This window comes from Mauremys mutica, chromosome 2, assembly GCF_020497125.1.
Source record: "Mauremys mutica isolate MM-2020 ecotype Southern chromosome 2, ASM2049712v1, whole genome shotgun sequence".
Classification (NCBI taxonomy): domain Eukaryota; kingdom Metazoa; phylum Chordata; order Testudines; family Geoemydidae; genus Mauremys; species Mauremys mutica.
Genome location: NC_059073.1, coordinates 266,527,407 through 266,549,491, shown reverse-complemented (window position 1 = coordinate 266,549,491; position 22,085 = coordinate 266,527,407). Strand labels below are relative to the sequence as shown.

At 38.3% G+C, this 22,085-nt stretch overlaps 1 protein-coding gene across 2 annotated transcripts in view; it reads left to right on the top strand.

Moving 5' to 3' along the window:
* The first annotated feature begins 6,216 nt into the window (after nt 1-6,216).
* Nucleotides 6,217-22,085, top strand: part of KIF5B (kinesin family member 5B) — a 63,466-nt gene continuing 47,597 nt past the window's right edge. Inside the window, exons 1-6 of one of the 2 annotated variants that reach the window (XM_045005181.1) lie at nt 6,217-6,548; nt 17,872-17,959; nt 20,393-20,466; nt 20,959-21,063; nt 21,552-21,600; nt 21,996-22,051. In XM_045005181.1, the coding sequence (XP_044861116.1) occupies nt 6,423-6,548; nt 17,872-17,959; nt 20,393-20,466; nt 20,959-21,063; nt 21,552-21,600; nt 21,996-22,051 (498 nt within the window). In that variant the 5' untranslated portion in view covers nt 6,217-6,422. The remainder of the gene's footprint in view (nt 6,549-17,871; nt 17,960-20,392; nt 20,467-20,958; nt 21,064-21,551; nt 21,601-21,995; nt 22,052-22,085) is intronic. The other variant, XM_045005183.1, reaches the window with a different exon arrangement.

Sequence of the window (22,085 nt, the reverse complement as noted above, 5' to 3'; positions counted from 1 at the left end):
TGGCTTGCTTTTATCATCAGCACCCAGAAATTCTCTTGGTAGCACTAGATATATGAAGAGCAGTGTGAGGTAACAAAGTATTTCAGACTGTTCAGAGGATGCCATGTCTGACAGACTATTCTCTCATCTGCTTCTGCATACTGATTTGCAAATTCTAAATAGCTTTGACATGCAATACACTTTGAATTCTGGCAAGCGCTATATATTTCCAGCACATTGAAAATTAAAATAAAAAAAGCACTTGTGTTTGCATGATAGATATTGAATTTTGACTTGTGCTATCAATTGATGAATCTATCATCTCAGTAAATTTTTTTTAAAAGGGGGGTAAGTAGCTTTCATTTGCTTCTCCACGAAAACCTGGGTTAAAGATTTAATCAGATATGTTCAATCTTTTTAGATCAACTCAAGATTGCTGTCATTGCTCCCCAAACAATTTTGATGGGGCAATTATATCATTATTCAGCTATAGTTTCACTGTAAGCCTCAGAATTGGCATATCCTCTTTGCTGAAGATGCTGCTCTTATAATGCTGGATAGAGATGGGAAATCTCAAGTAGCTGTAAATCTCCTTGAAGAATTTCTAAAGTTTGTTGCATAAATCATTAATGAGAAGAAACACTGTTGGTGAATTCAGACATATATCAGTCAGATAAATTACTTTTTTACCAAAGTATTGAGTCTTTACCAACCTACTTTATTAAAGTTATCAGCAAGATAAAGTATGACTTTAAAATTATATATATATAAAATTATATATATCTAATATAATACAGGGCAAAAATCAAGTCACTTCTGAAAAAGCAGTGAACGCTTTAGTAGTATGCATAGCAGATGGTTAAAGAGAATTCAATCTGAAGTGTCAACAACACAAGTCATGGCTCCTTGAAGACTGTCGCCTTGATTTTTACAGAATGCTTTTTCTCCATTGAGAACATTCTCATCACAATTTTGCACCCAAAGTTTTGTGAGATAATTACTACTTAATATATTGAGATATCAAAGTACAGGTTCTATACTTGCCAATGACATAATCCCAGGAATCTGTTTGAAAAATTATTGGGGACTTTAAAAAATTCATTCTTTATGCCTACTAATCCTGTGCTGCTCTGAAACTTTGTAAAGGTGTTTTTGTGATGGGAGCACCACTTCTTAAGAACCGATTAAGGCATTTCACACAGTAGCAATTATGAGAAGTATTGTCAACCAATATTCCAATGAGTTTGCATGAAACTGGTAACAGAAGTGAAAAGCGTTTTTAATGATACATTGAGCCAACTCTTTGAGGTATGTTTTGTTTGAGAGTAATTCAAATATTGGTAATTATTTATTTCATGCGTCCTTTCTGTGTATTTGTGGAGTTTAGACAGTTTAAAACATTTAGAAGTTTAACAGTTGGCCTCTTCATATAATTTCTTGAGAATTACTTCAATTTAGCACTAGAATATTATGGAGTACTTGGGGCAAGTTACTGCAGACTTGCTCTTGTACTGAAGTTGTGTTAACATTATACATCGTATCTCATCATATTTATCTAGGGAATGATTTATATTCCCTTTGGTTATGGATAATGATAATTACAAGTTTCCTAAACAGACCAAAATAAAGGCTGTCTCAGCAGTTGAAACAATATTTATGTGAGTAATAACCATGGAGGGGAAAGCTTGTTGATTTTGCTGTTAGGATATTTGTTTTTGCTAGGAAATGGGTAGAAAAAGAAAAGGAATTTACATTGTAACAAATAATTTACCTCTGTGTTCTTCAAGCAAGGTACTTAAGCACATGCCTAATTCTAAACACGTGAATAACCCTATTAATGGTTAAAGTTAGGCAAGTGTTTAGGTATCTAATCACAATTCTGAAATTATCAATAAACAGAAACAGGCTCTTTTATTTAGAAATCTAGAGGGCATATTCTTAAGGCTGGCAGCCATTATGTTTAAAATATTTTACTACAATTAAAGATAAACACAACTTTAGAGTGACATACATATGCTATACCTCTTATGTTAGATTGCATCAAGCATCAGTGCCCCGTCTGAGTGCGTTCACACCCTGTGCCTGGCAAATAATTATTGCATAGAGTACTTATGTGGCTGGAAGGTGTAGCTGTTGCTGTCCTGATTAAGACAGTATGCTCCTGCGAAGGTTTTAACTAGAGCAGAAGGATGGACTTGTTACAACATGATCTTGATTTAGAAGACTGAAAACTTGCTTCACAACACAGAACTAGATTTTCACAAATTATATCATGTATTAAAGTGAGAAAAACAGCTCTGGATACATTTAGACAATTGGTCATATTTAGAATGATTCCCAGCTGCATGAGCCATGATGCGCTAGTATAATTATTGGGGCTGCATGGTGTCTGAGTGCATCAAACCTTAGGGTGCCAGTTGCATGCAATGTACACTGCTATTCTGAGGCAAGCACTGTAGGTTCTTCAGCAAGTAGGCTTTGTAGACATTAGCCCTGTTGAGTCCCCATAACCATTCAGACACATGGCTATGTGAAAAGGTATTTTACTAGAGCTGGCAGGAAAGCCGAAGTTTGCAAATACCCTAGGTACAGAGGCTTGAATAGTTAGAGTTCAAAGTGAGCAATAGTGGTTCTTGGTTGAGTCACTGGGGCAGTCCATTTGAGGCAGTCAAGGCTCTTCGGGCCTAGCAGTGCATGCTCCAGTCCAGTTTATATTCAAGCAAATAGGAACTTGCAGATTTCCAGGTGAGGTTCAGTTAATGCCTCTCATTGGGCCCCACTGCACTGGCTCCCTACCCAGCCACTGCTGCTCCCCCATGAGTCCACCCAGACCTGCACTCTGCTCTCATGTCTGGCTGTCACAGCCTATTTCATGCTTGGCTCTGTGTACATTTCCTGAGGATCTTCTGTGAATTCAGCTTCTCTGCAGCTCCTCCCTCACCATGTGGCTGCTGCTTCTCAACAGAGCCTGGCCCCTTCCGGGTTCAGTACCTGGCTAAGGGAAGGGGATATGCAGTAGGGAGGGGGCTGGTGAGAGTTGTAGTCCCCTGTGTTGCAGATCCATCACACTAGTTTTGGAACAGGATCCATCTAAATAGCCTACACCCGACAAACACATAGTATTCAACCAAGTCTTTGCTGTGAGAAGGGTCTTGGGGATGGACAATGCTGTGTGGCAGATCATTCCCCATTAAAACTCATAATCCTCACATTTAATTTATAAGCACGGCCTCCGTTTTTTTTCATAAAAACCATTAATAGTGCAGCTACCATTAGGGGCCATTAAAACCTACTAAATCGTACTAATTTAAGAAAGGGACTCCCTCATTTTTTTAAATAATTTCATGGCCATTTTAAAAGTTTCCATTTTGCAGGCTGGTAATCTCTGAAAGTGAGTAGACTAAACTGAATAGAGATGTAAATTTGTACTTGGATCCAATTTCCAGTAGTGGAAAAAGCTCATAGTATATCTGAATTTAAACCAGCATGGTGGTAAAACCTGCTTAGAACTACCCCTTGGGAGCCTCCACACTGAAGGATTTAATTGTGTTTCAATTACATTTAAAACTTCATTCAGTGTTAACTCTCTCTCTCCAAAAATTATTACAGCCTTAAAACTAATTGATGAGTCAGTTGATGTGGGGAGGTGGAGGGTTGGGATTGGAGGGGAGAGTGGCCTTGTGTTGTCTTCTCTTCTAGCCCAGGAGCACAGAGGCAGAACAACAAGGTGATGAGCTTGGCTAGTCAATAGTTCTCTCCAACCTCCCTGCCACTGTTTTGACAAAACAAAATTAAAGATGTTAGGTAAGCAGGGCCTTCCTTAAGATTTATAGGGCCCTATGCAGTTTTATTAAACTGGTGCCCCTATGCCTGGCAGCCGGGCTCACATGTCTATTTTAGATAAGAGTGGTCTTTTGAAGGATTTATTTTAAAAACTATATGTCTGAAGATCCAAACATTTAAGGCTAAAGATGAATACTCAGATTATGCATCTAAAAATCTATGCAAGGATTTTTTAGAGATGTGATATTATAATCTTCAGCAATACACTAATGAAATAGTTTTAAATCAAATTTTAAACTAAGATTCTGTAGACTAACATGTTCTGAGAAAATATTACAGTAACGCACAACTGTTTTTGTCAGTAAATTCAGAAACTGACAGTATATACCTGGGGGTTGGCAAATGCGTGTTAAATGGCTTCATTACCACTTGAATGGCTCTTTAACAGTTTCAATGTTGTGCTAATAGGTCTGGCAGGCTGGAAGGCTTTTTCACTTTTAAGTACTAGATCCCCTCTGGAGGAAGACTCACTAGGCTACAACAGCCAGCTGTGGTGGGAGCCTGCAGGAAGGGTCAGATTAGAACAGGGATAGAAAAGGCGGAAGGGTGGATACTAAGACCCAGGAGTGCCCCAAATTTTTGGGTGCCCTACGCAGCCACGTATGCCTAAGGACGGCCCTGTAGGTAAACTTGACCTAAACTGGACAAAACCATTAGGTTTGTATTGACTAGAGTTTAAAGGGACTGGGACTTTTCAGCTTGAAAAAGACACGACTAAGGGGGGATATGATAAAGGTCTATAAAACCATGACTGGTGTGGAGAAAGTAAACAAGGAAGTGTTATTTATTCCCTGTCATACCACAAGAACAAGGGGTCACCAAATGAAATTAAGAGGCAGCAGGTTTAAAACAAACAAAAGTATTTTTTCATACAATGCACAGTCAACCTGTGGAACCTGTGGATAAATTCATGGTGGCTAAGTCCATAAATGGCTATTAGCCAGGATGGGTAAGAATGGTGTCCCTAGCCTCTGTTCGTCAGAGGATGGAGATGGATGGCAGGAGAGAGATCACTTGATCATTGCCTGTTAGGTTCACTCCCTCAGGGGCACCTGGCATTGGCCACTGTCGGTAGACAGATACTGGGCTAGATGGACCTTTGGTCTGACCCGGTACGGCCTTTCTTATGTTCTTATGTTCTTAACTACTTGTCAGAGGGTGTTGTGAAGGCCAAGACTATAACGGTTCAAAAAAGAACTAGATAAATTCCTGGAGAATAGGTCTATCAATGGCTTTTAGTCAGGCAGGGTTGGTTTTGCTAGCCTGTTTTTGCCAGAAGCTGGGAATGGGCGACAGAATGGCTCACTTGATGATTACTTGTTCTGTTCAGTCCCTCTGGGGCGCATGACATTGGCCACTGTCGGAAGACAGGATACTGGGCTAGATGGACCTTTGGTCTGACCCAGTATGGCCGTTCTTATGTTACCTTACATATGGTACCCCAAATACCTATATGAAATGCTTTGTACACCCATTTTCTTTCAATGTGTAGTGTGTTTTGTGCCAGCCATCATTCAAGGCAAAGCCTGTCATTACTTGTCAGGTGACAACATTGCAATGAGTCTGAAAAGTGATGACCTGGTCTAGTCTGTGTAAAATTCCTGTTCTGTCCCCTCCAGGGCAGTTGGTGAAGATATGTAGTGTCCTGGTGCTCCCTCCCCACCTCTCATCTGTGGTTGTCAGAGCCATAGGGATTTATCCAGAAGCCACATATGACTTCCTATTACAATTTCACGTGGACATGATTTCAAACAGATAGGAAACCACATGGACTATGCATATGACACCATTGCCCAGGTCTTTACAAGCAGTTTCATACAGACGCCCGTGGTACAGTTGGGTGGATCTGTGATATATCACACAACTTTGTGATGCTAAAACACAATGTCAGAAAACTGCCCTGGTTTGTGTATTTTGAAAACAGGGTGACTGCTGGGGGGAAGAACCCAGGGGCTGACCAGCTACAATGGGGATGGCCCTGACAGGCACAGACCCTTGTAAATAGCCCCTGGGAAGCATCCCTGTCGCTAGGCCCCTGCCTGAAGGCAGGGCCTCCTCTGCTACCGCGCCTTCCCCTCACGCTGTTCACACGCCTCATCTCTAATGTGCCCCTTTGACCCAATGACAGCATGACCCATATCCCATTTGTGCGCCTGCGCAGGAGATTCTCGAGTCTGCCGGTGGCCATGTTTCTCCCTCCTCCCGTCCAACCTAGTGTGCGCCTGCGCAAAGGAGCTCTTCGGCGGCAGCCGCGGCGAGGTCCTCGACGCGCGCCTGCGCGGTGAGTCTGAGGGGGGAGGGGATGGGTGTTCTCTGCGGCGGGTGACGTCACCCCTGCCCTGTTGTCGGCGCCGCCTCTGCTCGAGGAGGGGAGGGCCCGGACTCGCCGGCTGCAGGCGCCGCCATGGCTGCCATATTGGGGAGGAAGTGAGAGCAGGAGGCGGCAGCGGCGGCCAGGGAAGAGCCCTTCCCCTCTCCCCTCCGCTCAGTGAGGCGCTGCTTTGCAGGCGGCGGCCGCTCGCAGGACCCCGGAGTGAGCGGCGCGGAGGCAGCGGCGGCTGCCGGGCTGAGCGCCCCGAAGGCGGCGGCTTTGGCCTAAAATGGCGGACCCGGCGGAATGTAACATCAAAGTGATGTGTCGCTTCAGGCCCCTCAACGACTCCGAGGTGATGCGCGGCGACAAGTACATCGCCAAGTTCCAGGGGGAGGACACCGTCATCATCGCGGTGAGCGCCGGGCCGGGAGCGGCGGGCTGGGGAGAGGGCCGGATACCACGGGGATGGGCGCGGTACGAAGGGGAGAGACAAGTCGGATAGGAGCTGAGGGAGAGTGGAGGGGGCCAGGCAAGGGGAGCAGCCGGGCTTCGTGGGGGCATGATAGGGCAGAGGAGGGAGCAGGGCAGGGCAGGCGCAGGGGTTGACTTGGCCGGGCATAAAGCTGCTACCTAATCAAAAACTCCCTGCCTAGCAGGCCTCTTGCAGCAGCAGCCCTCGAAACTTTGGGCATGACTGAAAGTGGCAGTTTTTAAATTGAGGTGGGAGCATCGCATACACAGTGGATATGAAAGTCGTGCTGTATCGCAGATCAGTCAGTGCTGCAATGAGTGCCCTCCCCCACGCCCCATAAGAGACCTAGAGAAACAGCTCTTATGTGTGGAGGAAAACGGTGTATACAGTAGTGTGTGCCATTAATGGAGCTGGACTGTTCGTTACTGATCACTAGTCACTTACCAATTCATATCTTTGTTTACTAATCAGTCTGAGGAAGTTTGCGCTGAACTAAGGTACAAAATAAGCAGGGTGACTCTGGAGAATAAAGCACTCCAGATATTGGGCTTTCCATTCTTCTGTTTTCAAGATATTGATAATGGTGTTTTTGAATACAGTAGTGAAATTTTAAAATAAAGAGCTGACATCCTGGAAATAGGTGTATGGGAGGAGAGAGAAAATCAGCAAAAGAACTAGGCTTCTTTTGTGTAACCTGATGAGTTTGGCAACTAATGTAATGTCTGGTAACTTCTTTCTTAGACATTACTAATGCAGAGTAATTTGTTCACTGAATAGTTTTGGCAAAAGAAAATCTGCGGAGTGGTTTTTGTGATCATTACATCGACCGGTGGCTTAGTGGCTAATACTCTGTCCAGCAAAATAAATTGAGACCACTTACATCTGTGTAGTTCATCACACATATTTGTTTGCAATTTAACAAAAATCACTTTCTGCAGAATAGAGGCTTGCTATGAAGAGATCTTGTTGGTGTCCTGGAAAAGATAATTCCAACAGTGCCAGTTTGCAATTCAGCTGTGGTAGAGTGAGTTATTGAATGGAGAGCTAGACTGTAATTTACAATAACTGTCTTCTCTGGTGTCATTGGCATTTGTTGGTAAATGGGTTGTACAAAGATTTTTTTCCCCTCTGTTTCTCACGTGTTCTCATTCTTAATCTGCATATTCAGATGAAGAATTTGCCACACAGTGGCACAATTGCAAATTTAGAGAGGAAATGAGGGATATAACTTTAAAATGTACCTTGCTAATAGTTGTTTAGATTTTAGGTTCTTCTTGAAGCAACCCAAATTAAACATATCTATTCATAGCAGCTTAACTTGGAAGTGGAACAAATGCGTAATAGTAAATAAGGCTTCTGTTAGGCTTTATAGTACAAGGCTTTAAAGTATTTCTTTTCTTATTCTACTTAAATTCAGTTTTAGAAAACAAATGGATTGCTAATGGAATACGGAACCTTTTGCTGTTTCTGGTATAAATTCAGATCAGGTCAGCAGTAAGTAGGCCACTGAAAAGCCAACAAAATGCTTGTGAAATGAGCTGGTATTGGCCCATTCAAGATCTCATTTCAGAGATTGGTGCAGCAGACTGCATTAATTCTCACAGTTACACAGAAGCCTTGACCATCATTTATCTAGACTGTTAGCAGATACAGAATATGACAAAACTGGTGTCACTATCAGAAGTAAATATGCTCACTTTCATGGTTGGTCCTGAGTATCCATTCATAGGAGTACTATGTGTCCCATCTGAAATCAAAGGTTGTTAATTCCATTCCTGAGATGTATCAGACTTTCTGGGTGATAAATTCTGTTCCCTCCCCGCTCTCTAACCTTCAAGCAATTACCAGTTATTGCTAAGGGGGCAGGGGCTTGAAGTTCATTAGAAGGATCCATGGTTTAGGTTTCAAATGATAAAAGTGAGGTAATTTGGAGTGGCCATTGAGAAACATTACCATTGTGGTATAGACTTTGTAGGATCTTCCACAAGAACTCCAAGGGTCAGTTTTTGCAAATTAAAAAAAAAGATTGAATGTTTTTCTCTTTACAACTTTTTACCACTAATGCAAAAACTAGAATTTTCCCTAGGTAATAAAGAAAATATCACAATAGTGTGAGCTTTGCTTTTCTAGTAAAAGATTGCAAAATTACATCTGAAGGATGAAGTGGTCTGGAGACTCACTAAGTCAGTGTGAGGGGAACTAGTCATTCTCCTTAGAGACCACATGGAGCTTGAAACTGACAGAATTAGGGGGGAATGAACATGCATTGTAAGGACTTTTTTATTAACCGTATTCCTCTGCAATAGTGAAGGCCGAATGTAAAACATCCAGTAGTCTTAGGTCCAGGACTTGCTATTTTCAGCCTTGGACCACTGCCCGGGAAAACGCTGATACTGTATGTTGAGGTACCACTGACAGTCTTTTAAGTCCTGTTTCATGATATTCCGACCATTGGGACTGTAAACAAGTGCTCTTTACAGTGAATATGCTGGAATTCCCAGCATTCCAGTAACATAAAGCATTTTTACTCCTGATATATGGCAAAATTCTCAAACTCAAAATCACATCCTCTGATTACTAAATAAAATTGAACACCTAATTCTCCAGGACTGTCAAACTTGCACCTTTCATGACCATTCAGTTTATCTCCAAGGATGAGTTAGTCAGGGTTTGCAAAGCTTCACTGATCTCTAGTAGCCTGAACACTTAACCAGCTAGCCTGTTTGAAATATCTTGTCTGAAATAGCCTTCCTAAAGCCATTCCTCAGTTATTTCCATGCAGACTATATCAGTTTCCCTCTTCTTTTCATGCATATCTTATCGGGCTTCTCTTCACCACTATATATAGTGGTAGCTGCCTGCCAAGCTCTTCTTTCCAGTAAGCTGAGCTAGGATTCTCTTCACGAGGAGAGGCTACACCCTCTTGATTGGCCTGTGGTACTTACAACGCTGCCTCTGCAGGCCCATGCTGAAATATGGAGAAGCTTGCCTCTTACCTACCCAGTAACGTTTGGGAGAGTTGTCCCTATTGGCAGGGAGAAGGGCAAGACTGGAAATAAGTTAGGAGACAGTGTGGGAGCAGAGATGTTTCGTACTCTTCTGCGGGTTTGTCCTACTCTAACTATACACGTGTTCCTTGACTTCCCCTTCCTTTCTGGGGAAAGCAGTGATAGTTTTCTTTTTCCTGGGCATCCACACATCTACAGGCATGCTTGTTATCCTGGACAAGTGAGTCTTTTCCATCTCTGTCTTTTAGAGAAACTATTTATTGTAATTGTAGATGTTATGTATTTCACAGCAATTTGTGGTTGAGATGTAGTATTAGTTTGTTTTGAAGAACAATAACTATAAGAAAGATGCAGCTCATTAATAGTTCTCGCACAAGGCTTTGAATTCTAATTCCAAGAAAGTCTTTTCATTTTAGAAATAGTTAATTTTAAGGGGAATCTTTTCTAGCTGTTCTTCCTGATGAATTCATATGTTAAAAAAACAAATGCACATCATTAAGACAGTATGTGGACTTGTATGCATGTAACATTTTTGTTATAGCAGTGTAAAGACATATGTTTTCATTGTGACTCCAGTTCTTTGGAGGTTGGGTGGGTATTATCCTATTTCTTCAAGTACTGTTAACACTGGGAATTTGCTCAAGATATTTTTGCTTTGGAGCTAGAAAAAGTTGTCAACCTAACGTCTTTTTAAATTGACTAAGTTTAAAAAAAAAATCTAGTTTGTTAAAACACCCTCTAATTTTTAAAGATTCAGAACACAAATTTCTTTAAAAAAATAAGGATTTTTCTGATCTCCTTTAAATAATTAGAGAGGGTTTTTTTTCCTTTGTGGGATGAACTGACTGTAGAGGGAAATAGTGAAACTGACAGTATATTCACTGGTCAAATACACAAGTTAACTAAATAAATAAATAATGTAATCCTATAGTTTATAGTAACCTCAAGTGTTGTAATTATTGTAGGTAGAGTATCTTCAGCTTTAAACGTGACATTTTGTGAGAAGCACTGGGACTGTCTGGAAACTGGGCTGTGGAAGTAGCTGTGCCCCCTAAATGTTGTTATGCAATTTAGTCCTCGCATAACTCCTCCTCTTTGCTAGGAAAGTGAATTGTGCTTACATTTTATTTTTAACAAGTTACAAGCACAATGATGACGGTGTGCGTAGGCAAGGACAAATCATCGGGTTTGGGCTGGGCCAACAGAGGTGTGTTGTTGGTAAAGCTTTCAAGTGTGGACCAGGCTACGATAAGCATCATGACACCTAACTTGAGGCATCTTAATATTGTCTAAACATGACTAATGTCTTAGTGATGATATTTCCTTGATTGCAACAGCATAATTTTCAAATTGATATTTTTAAGTTATCGTGCTTTTAAAATAGTAAAGCCTTTTCCAGCCACTTACTCTATTGAAATATTTACAGCATGAATGTTGAGAGAACTAGATTCTTTAATGCAAAATTCATTGTAATGCCTTTTTGTTTAAGAATATATGCAAGACAAGCTGAAACCTAACACAACTGCTGTGAACATATTTTTATAAGTCTATATTGGAGTTACCCACAAACTTATATTTCTTCAGTGTTAAATGTAGTTATGGGGAGTGCTTACTGAAAAGGTCACATGAAGAGAGAAACCAGCATGTTCATATATATGTGGTTTTGACCTTTATTTTTTTTACACTTGAAACTGTTTGCAAGCAGAGAGCATTATCACTCTGAATGAAATGCTTGTATGCCACTTTTATTACCTGTATATGTGCTCTTTCTTGTCTTGTGATTTTTCCCCCTTTCCCCCCCCCAAAAAACCCCCAAACAAACTATTGTACTCAGTCACACCCAGACCTTTTAGACTGTTCACAATTGCTAAAGTCTCAATTGAGATCTGAAAGAGCAGTCTGGGTATTGACATACAAATAAGCAGCATCCCATTTTTCCTTCAAATGACTATATTCGGTAATGTAGAGAGCACTCCCATCTTTTTCTGTTTTTTTTTTAAGAAGACATCTGACTGCCTCAGTGTATTTTCTGATTAACTGGGTAGTATCCGTAACATGCAAGGCCTGGTGCCTGCCCTGAATATCTAAATATATCTGGCTTTCAGTTTAAAGGATATACTTCTTTAAAGCTGGTTTTGTATATTAAGTTAAAGAAAGGTTTGGCTCTGTCACTTTCTTGCAGAACCAGACTAGTGAAGATCTTTCTTCTACTGACTTCATCGTCTTGGCAGCAGAAAAACAATATTCAGAATGAAAATTTAATTCATATGGAACATTGAAAGAGGGTAGGGCATGCAAGGGGTGGGACACTTACACAAAACAGCAGAAGTAGAACGATGGTACGCTATTTTGTGTTTTAGAAGGAAAAAAACACTTCCATACTTGTAAAAGTACTCCACCTTAATATTATAATCTGACCTTATATGGAAAATAACTGCATATGTTAGAAGCTGTACTCTGACCTATAACTGAAGTATTTGCATTTTTTTGCTGAGCCTTGATCACTTAGGAGAAGTACAACAGTTTCTCAAAGAATATGGCTTTGACAAACACTGTAATAGTGCAGACATGTATGGCTAGAAGACTTGTTTCAATATTGAAGGAAGTACACCTCTACCCGGATATAATGTGACCTGATATAACATGAATTCGGATAACGCGGTAAAGCAGCACTCCAGGGGGGCGGGGCTGCGCACTCTGGCGGATCAAAGCAAGTTCGATATAATACGGTTTCATCTATAACATGGTAAGATTTTTTTGGCTCCTGAGGACAGTGTTATATCAGGGTAGAGGTGTATACTGTACTGCTGCTGTGCGATCATCTTAGTAGTAATCTCTGGTTGTCACAAGTGTGGTGTTCATTCTAAAACCTAAAGACACTTTAAATGTCAGTATTGTTAACTATTTCACTGTTGATCCCTTTAGAACAAACATCCAGCTAAAGCGATAATCCCAACCCACCTCCCAGGTCTCCTTGAATGCCAAAATTCCAGCTGTTCCCCACCCATCTGCTAGAACCTCAAGCTTTCTGTAACATCTTCCCTGCTGCAATTATGCATTTTCATTACAAAAACTTCTCATGTTGAAACTGAATATGGGGCCGTCATAAAATTGAGACGATCAAATTAAATTAAATGACAGGGCTGTTTCACTGATAGTATTTTCCCATTTATCCTCTGGCAAAGGAAATGCTGCAGAACTTGATCCCTACTTGTTGCAGAGTACACAGAGCCTTAAATTTGATGTATTATATAAGCAAGTAAGGAAGCACTCAAATTACAATCTTAACACAGAAAAATAAGAATGGAAGACAGGAAAACTAAGGTCCATTGACATACCCTGCACCCTCTACAGTTACAGAAAATCAGTTCTACATGCATCTTATTCTCCTCATGCACCCCAAAAGAATTTAAAAACATCATTTTTCTTACTGGAAGCAGAATACTACTATACTGGGACTCTCCTTGCCTATCTTTTTTGCTACTTTGAACTCTGTCACTGATAGAGCAATAATACATTATCTTTCAAACTGGGAAAGAGGGTTGGAAATGGAAAATGTGCTCCCAAATTAATGGAAAAAAGATAAGTTTTGCTAAGATCACTCAGTTTGGGATTTACTTAGACCTAAAGCTTTACATTTTTTGCTTATTTTATGGCCAAAAATGATGATAGCAATATTGTATCATACTGTTTTGCATTGGGAGAAAGCTGTTTTTTAATACTTCAATCTTTTATAAACTGTCTTGTGCTCTTCATGCCAAGAATAATCCAGCTACAGTGTCAGACAGGATGCATTACATTAGCAAAAAGAATATGCCTTAGAGTTAAAAGCGCTGTGTACATTGTGATAGAGAAATGGAACATTACTGGTTGCTCATCTTATAGTATCAATAATGAAAAGACTATTCCAGGTATTAAGGATCAGAAAACAAGATGATCCAAACCACACATTGCTATGGATGGACTCTGAAAATCTTACAGTAAACTTTAAAACTATAGAGTATGAATGCAATAGAAATAAATACTTAATACTTTTATACAATTTATTTTCTGTACTTCTGAGGATAACCTGAAGTTAGAGGTTATTCTGTCTCATTAAGAGTAATGGAATCATCTTCTATGAAGACAACACTAGGAGATGATGACTTGCCAGCGGATATCTGTGAAGAGCAAAGTTTTGTACATTTCAGTTGTTTTGAATATATTTGTATATAGGCTAATGCTGAAAACTGTTGCCCAATAAAGCTAAACTGGCCATTAATTATGATGATAAAAAGATACTGTGTCAAAGCCTGTAAAAAAACCCTCCATTAAGATTTGAGTAACTACTGCTGGGTCATACTGGCAGGTGGCTGCAAGTTAGCTTCAACAAGGGCTTGGAATGTTGCTTTGAGACAGACTGATTTAGGTTCATTTAGAGAAGGTTCATAGAGTGAAACCATAGAAGCAGCCAAAGAGGAAGCTTAGGCTGATGTCTTATGGGTTAATGTTTACCAGTATAGCCAAACTCTGGTAAAGAGGTGAATCTGGATGTTTAACTCAGAGTGTCTGGGCTCTGGGGAGACTGGAAAATAGGGACTTGGCACACATGAATAGGCAATCTATAGGCTTAATTTGCAATGTTAAGTGAAATATTTTACGGAGCTATTGAGAATCTGATTCCTAGTCAAAAAGATATCTGTATTCCAAAACACAAGGCTTATTACATCTAAAGTATAGTGTCTGATGGTCCAACTTGGTTTTTCACTTATGGTAGTACCTAAAAACTGCAATCCAGAAAAAGGCCTGATTCTGTACCCTTCCTTAGAAAGCTTTCAGTCATAGCCTCTTGATGCAGATAAGGTGTTTGTGGCAAAGTGAGGGAAATCTGTGCCACAATAATGGTGCGATCTGGGCACTGAAAAATAGGATAGGTTTTTTTCTGAGGAAGCACAATCAGTATATCTTTATATATTATGAATTTTTTTTTTTTAGAAATTTGGTGGTTCTGCTGTGAGAAAGTAGGCCACTGGAAAACAGGTAGAATTGATATTGCAAATGCCAAATAAATGAAACCTGTTTGGAATTACACAACAATCTTTCAGACTGTTTTTTGTGATAGGTGTATATGTAGTTCTTTTAAAATTAGTCACAGTAGTAGGCAAAGCTGTTCTTTATCACCTCTGCTTATTTTGGCATTTAAATATATATATATTTTTAAATTAACAGTTGTTGATGTTTGACAAATACGGATCAGTGGAGATGCCTGAGCTAGAGCCTCATTGGTATAAAATATGGTGGGAGGGAGGCGGACTATTTTGTTAGGGCACTGAACCTTTGGAATTTGCTTCCCTAGTTTGGTCTGTAATCACTCAACTTTCAGGGTATGCCACCAAGACCGCGATGTTCCTGGTCAGTGATGAGAATGGGGATTCTGGTTGACTTAGTAAATTTGTTACAGGGAACTGTGTTTTGGAGGTAGTCAGTCTGTCAAGGGTTCCTGAAGCTTGTGATGTATAAACTTATATTTAAGATCAATTCATTGTTTGAGAGAGAGAAGTCCTTATTATATATAGATTACTTCCTCTAACTAATCCATAAAATTCAACAAGGCATAGTATGTATAGTGAGTAATCCTATAAATCAATAGGAGTGAGAAGAAAATTAGTTTTTTTTTTTTTCCCTTTTACCTCTGCCCTTTCATAGTACTATCTCAATGGCAGCTTAAAGGGGAATTATAAAGGCATGATATAGCTAAACTATTTTAAGTAGAATTAGTAAATACAACCTCCCTCCATACTGTTTGTTAATGGGAATAGATTTTATACCTTAGAATGTGGGGAAGAATGTTAAAAAACTGATTTTCAAAGTCGCTTGTCTCACCAACAGAAGTTGGTGCAATAGAAGATATTACCTCACCCATTTTGTCTCTCTAAAGAGCTCAAAAAAGTTAGACTAACATGAAGTTTAATTTGATTGAATAAATTGTTTTGATTGAAATACAGGCACAATGAATGCGATGTTTAAGAAATTCCTGTGTGACTTGGCATTAAATCAAAATAAAATATAGCAGTCTGATGGGTTATTGATGTTGTCCCAAAATGTTCTATCCACTACTATAACATGGCATTCTTTTCCTTTCATTGAATTTATAAATGAGAGACGCCCAAACTGTGAATGTAAGTGAATTGTTCTAGTTTTTTTGAAATATTGACTTGTGTGACTCACCTCAGTGTGTCACTTGAGGGAGGCAAGAGTAGGTTAAGACAAATTAAAAGAATACTATAACAAAGAATTCTGGAAGTTTCTTATGCAGCTTACAGCTTTGTTTCATAGCTCTATTTTCATTTTCCCATGTGAGGAAATGAAAAGCTAAAAATTAACCATACATTGTACCGGAAGCATCAGGGATCAGGTACATTGACAATCTACATGAAGGAAAAAAACTTGATGAGTTAAACAGTCTTTTAACTATCAGGAGGTAGCCATGTTAGTCTGTATCCACAAAAACAACAAGGAGTCCAGTGGTACCTTAAAGACTAACAGATTTATTTGGGCATAAGCTTTCGTGGGTAAAAAAACCTCACTTCTTCAGATGTATGGAGTGAAAATTAGATGCAGGCATTATAACAGACTTTTAACTGTTAAAGATAGATCTTGATTACTGCAAGATCTAGTGTTTTTAAGATCAATGACCTGCCTGACTTAATTCCTCCATAGAGAGTCTCCAAAATCAGTTGATACTCACTTAAGACTTTCTCAAAAATGTACTGACTTGGAATAGTGTATTCATGAATATCATTTTTTTTAAGTGGAAAAATAATTTAGAGGAAGTTTCAAATTGCATCTAAACCTGAAGGAATGCCAGCCACATCAACAGTACCCCATACATTTTGTTTAGGATGTTATTGGACACAATCTGAATAGGGTAGATATGGTACAAAAGGTGATAATGGGGGCAACGTGATCCAGCAATAGGGATGTTCACTTCATATGAAGTAGTGCATGCAGATTTGTACATATTAGACAAATGTTACCTGTGAGTTATAATGGAGTTGACCTGCAACACACAAAATAGCAGATGTGCCTGTTAATATTCCTTTTATTAAAGTCACTACAGGAAGGTTGAGGAAATGGCTGTCTATACCTGTATCCTTTATTCAATGGCTAATTTTATATATGTGCTTATTGAAACTTCAGCCTTACACCTCAAGACTGATAGTAATTGTTAAAGAAGGCAGCTCTCTTGCTAATAATGTAGTAGTGTCCATCCCAGTTTTAATTTGGCTTGTCTAAGAAGTTTATCCTGTATTAAAAGAAACTAGAATAAATCATGGGTGGGATTTCCAAAAACACCTAAATGATTTGATGAAGATCTGTGGATCTTGTGTCCTAAATCACTTAAGAGCTTTGGGAAATCCCACTCCAAAACACAAAATTTCTTTCATCATAATCCATCTACCATCCCAATGGGAGTGGTTATGAGTGTCTCAGCATAGTCACTCAGATGATGGGAGTGGTAGCAGCATACTCTGGAAAAAAGGGATAGTGACATAATACTACATTGTCTCTTTAGTCAGATCAGCATGTAGTCACAAGAATATCCAAAATATTAGTAATGGACACTTCCAAGAGCATGCTAAGTCCAAAACTAAGTCTGCACTAACTGAAACACTTGGAAGTAGAATTCAGTACTGCAGCAGCTTGAATATTTCCTTCCATCGAGAGAATAAAATATAGGCAGCCGTCTGCTTTTCCAGCGTAGACTTCAGCTACCTCAGGTTTGGCTTCTGCCTATTAATCACTGTAGTTTCTTGGCATACTTCCTCTAGAATGCCACTACTCTTCCCTTTCAAGCGGGATCTCAACTATCAGAATCCTGAAGTAATAACCTTCTAGTCCTTTTCCCAGAGGGAAAAATGTTTTTGGGTGTACAGTACTAACCTGAGCATTTTGGTTTAAGATTTATGTGAAAACTTAAAATGAACTGACTTGTTGCCAAACAGTAAAGAAGTGAGACTGGGTCATGCTTCTGTTTAGGTTGATTTCAGGATACAAATATGTTTAGTTCAAGGCTTCATTCGTATGTGGTCAGGTATCGATTATCTTTCACTCAAGTAACTTGTGTATAAATCAGTTCCTCTTATGGAAGGCTTCAAGTATACAAACGAGCAAAAAGATACTGTAGAAGTAGGCTATTAATATGGACAGTTCAAATTTGAAAAATGTTCAGTTTTACTTTCTGTGACTGGGATTTTTTACTCTTGTCTTTTCAGTCCAAGCCGTATGTGTTTGACCATGTATTCCAGTCAAGTACATCGCAGGAACAGGTGTACAATGATTGTGCTAAAAAAATTGTAAAAGGTAAGGAAAAACATTGAACTTGACAATAAGGAGGCCATCAGTAGATTAAGTGGCTTTTACTGTTGAAAATTGTGATGTAGTTCCTTCTCTTCTCTTCCTACCCATCTTTCCTCCCAAAACTGTATCTAAACGAAACAGCGTGAATTATAGCAGGAATAGCAGCAATCACTATAGTTAAAGTTGATGAATGACATCAATTCTGAACCCATGTATTCAATTCATAACTGTTTGAAATGTTGATCTTGTCAGGTTGCAATCTTTCAGGCCAGGTCTCTTCCATTAAAATTCTCTCTTGGACAATTATAGGGGAAAAGTTGTTTAAGTAAAAAGATGGAAAAATATAACTTTTCTATTTTAAAATGATGCTTGAGACTCTTTAAAAAAAAAAAAAAATCAGCCAAAATCAATGGGGTTGAAATATGGCATAGGAATAGATGATGCTATGGAAATATCTGTTCCAGGAAAAAGCCTTGATTAGTATGAACCTTCAAAAATCAAGCATATGAACTGTTTTTCTAAGCTTGTATAATAACTTTAGTTACTTTAGTCGACTATAGTGAAGATCCTCTGCAGATAGAACTCCTGCCTCAATGCTTATGCATCTTAAAGAGTACAGAATCTCTGTCCTTGAATATATTAAAAATTGGTTGAGGCAATACTGTTAAAATAGAATTATAAAACACCTAGAAATTCATCATGTGATAGTCTAACCAGTTCATCTTCTGCAAAATAAAATCTTGCCTTACAACTGTAGTAGAATCCCTTGAACAGGTCAGTAAAATATTGGGTAAAGGAAAGGCATCCCAGTAGATGTAAATTATTTGGGCTTTCAAAAGGCTTTTAACCAAACCTTCACAAATTACTAAAAAAAAAAAAAAAAAGAGTCTTGATGTAATAGGCAATTTACTGGCAAGGATCAGAAGCTGGCTAAGAGATGAAACAGAAAAATAAATGTTAGCAGAAGTTTAGCGGTGAGTTGCTATAAGGGTCTGTAGTAGCACTCATTATGCATTAATGATTTTAAAAGGGGATGAGCAGTTTGGAACTCAAACTTGCAGATACAAATTACTTGAGCAAGACTGCAGAAGACTGAGAAACTTCAGAGGATCCTTACCAAGCTAGGTAAATGCATAACATGGTGGCAGATGAAATTAATTGTTAACAAATGCAAAGTAGTGAGTGCTGGAAGAGATAATTTGAACTAATCATACACCTTTCAGGGTTCTAAATTAACTGTAAAAACTTAAGAAAATCATAACTGTGGACAGCAAAATTAAGACTTAAGCTCAATATGCAGCAGTTGTCTAAAAATAAAGTTAGGAGGCATAAGGAATAAGAGGATGAATAGTACAGAAGTATTATGTCAATTGTATAAATAGTGTGTTCTAACCTGGACTGCAGTGTTCTTTTTAGTTATCGCCTCACAAAAAAAGATATTGCATTATTTGAGGGAGTTCAGAAGATGAGCGATTTAAGGGGATGGGTAAAATGTCATGAAGAGTTTTAAAGATTGGTACTACTCCCTTTCATTGTGTCCCTCCTTACTAGTCTCCTCTCAAGTAATTAATAGTATTGAGAAGGTAAATAAGGAACTTCTGTTTGTCCTCTCTCATAACACAAGGACAAGGGGCCATTTAATGAAACTGGCAAATGGCAAATTCAAAACTGATCAAAAGGATTTCCTTTTTCACACAAGTCACAATTTAAATTGTGAATTTGTGGTAGTGAATTAATCATTGAGACAAATTACCTAGGAGACTTCAAAAAAGTTTAGACATTTATATGGATAACAAGAATATCAGTTCAATAAATATTACAATTACAATAAATTTGAAATGTACATATATTACAATCACAATACTTTAAAAAAAAAACTAGCTTTAGAAAGGATACAAACATTTAAGTTTATGGCATAAGCTAACCTCTTAACTACTGGAAGTTAGAAAGTTTCTCTGGGTGGGCTGGTTATCCAATAACAGCATGTTGCAGGATTTCTTCCTCTGTCTTCAGAAGCACAGGTTTTTGTGTTCCTAGTTTTTCAGTTCTCATAGTTTTCCAGCCTAAACAAGGCACTAATTTCTAATGTAACCTTTTTTAAAAAGCCTTTCACCTTGGCTTTATATATTAAAAAGAAGCAAAAAGATACAAGCCCATTTTTTTTCCCTTTGCTGCTCACCTTTTAAAAGTGTTTGTATGTTGAGTCTGAAACTCTTATGCAATGTATTAGTTTACATTTTAATCTATTAATATAACTTCTCCTACTCTAGCAACATGCAATTTTGTTTTATTAGACTTGTGTTCACAGTGGAGACACTTTGTAATGGTCAAAATTCATTTGGCGTCAGAATCCTTAATTAGATTATTTGTCCATCAAACACTGAATTATCTTCTTGCTTGGAAAAGAACCCTAATGCATAAATTCTTTCTTGTTAGATGTACTTGAGGGATACAATGGTACAATATTTGCTTATGGACAAACATCATCTGGGAAAACACACACTATGGAGGTAAGGTATCTAAAAAGGACGTTCTCATAATATTTCTTATTCTGCTGCTGGAGGGCCAAATAAGGCTCTACAAATTAATTACTGCTGTTCCCAGACTCATGGTGGTAATGATGCCCAAAATACTATATTACGATCGAGCCCACCAAAAAAATGTGGGAGAAGGGATGCCAGATGAACAGAGGAGACTGAATACTTATTTCAAAAGGAGAACGGTATATAACTATGGGAAAAAATGATAAAATATTAAGTATTCCATTAATAGCAGCTTTTTAATCTTTAATTTATTATTTAAAAGATTCTGGGGTCATTTTTTATCCTAATAAATCTTGGTCCTAAATGGGTTGGCAAGACTTGTTAAAAATTTTCTTTCTAGTTACTATTCTAAAATCAATTCCTTTATGTTCAGTTTGTCGTCTTTGAATATTAGAAATCTGTTGTGTTCATGGAATTATAACTGATAAAGAATATTTTGTCTTTTTTTTTTCTCAAAAGGGAACACTTCATGATCCAGATGGGATGGGGATTATTCCAAGAATAGTGCAAGATATTTTTAATTATATTTACTCCATGGATGAAAATTTGGAGTTCCACATTAAGGTAAATTGTTTGGTTTAAGAAGTACTTTTGAAACAAAAAGTTGCATCTGATTTTAAAGTAAAATAATTGGTGGTTAAATCTTGTGGGGGATTGGGGGTGCTTGGTGTATGTACAAGTCTACCATTTAATTTGGAAGATATGAATCCAAAGACAGTTGGGTCCAAAGGTTGGGAATCCATATTTTTCATAAATAGGGAATTCATTGACAATAAGATGCTAATCTTTAACAGTAAGGGCAGTTATCCTTTGGTAAATTGAATAATGGTAGTGGTAAATTCTCCATCACTCGAAGTCTTAATTAAGATTGGATGTTTTTCTAATAAAGATGCTTTGGTTCAACCAAAAATTCTTGGGCTAGGTGCAGGTATCACTGGAAGGAAGAAAGTCTCCTGTGTTAGGCAGGAGGTCAGACTAAATTATTATAATGGTCCCTTTTGGCCTAAAATCTATGAATTACTGTGTTTTTAATGCTGTATCTTTTTTATTAGGTGTCATATTTTGAAATATACTTGGATAAAATAAGGGACCTTTTAGATGGTAAGTCTGCCCTTTATATAGGATGGGGATAGTTAGACTGCAAAGAAGGGGAAAGAAACTTTACCGCCAGATTAGGATAGTTATATGGCATATTAATGAGACATTGTAAATGGCAACTATAAATATAGTCTTTCATTGGTTTTCATAATCTTATAATTGTAAAATTAAGTATAGCTCTGCCTTTTCTTTGTATAATGTGTTATCTGTATAAAAGCATTTGGGTTTCTCTAATGGCCATTTTGTGTAAATCCTTGTTCAGATGTTAGAATATAAGGATTGCATGCAATATCATGGGAAATGATGTTTCTGTTTCCCTCGGGATATATATGCTCATTCCTCATATTATTATTTTGAATAAATGAAATATCTTATCTGTAGAGTTTTTTTTCTTCCAGTTTCAAAGACCAATCTTTCTGTTCATGAGGACAAGAACAGAGTTCCTTATGTAAAGGTGAGTATTAGTATTCCACTATTGAACTAACCTA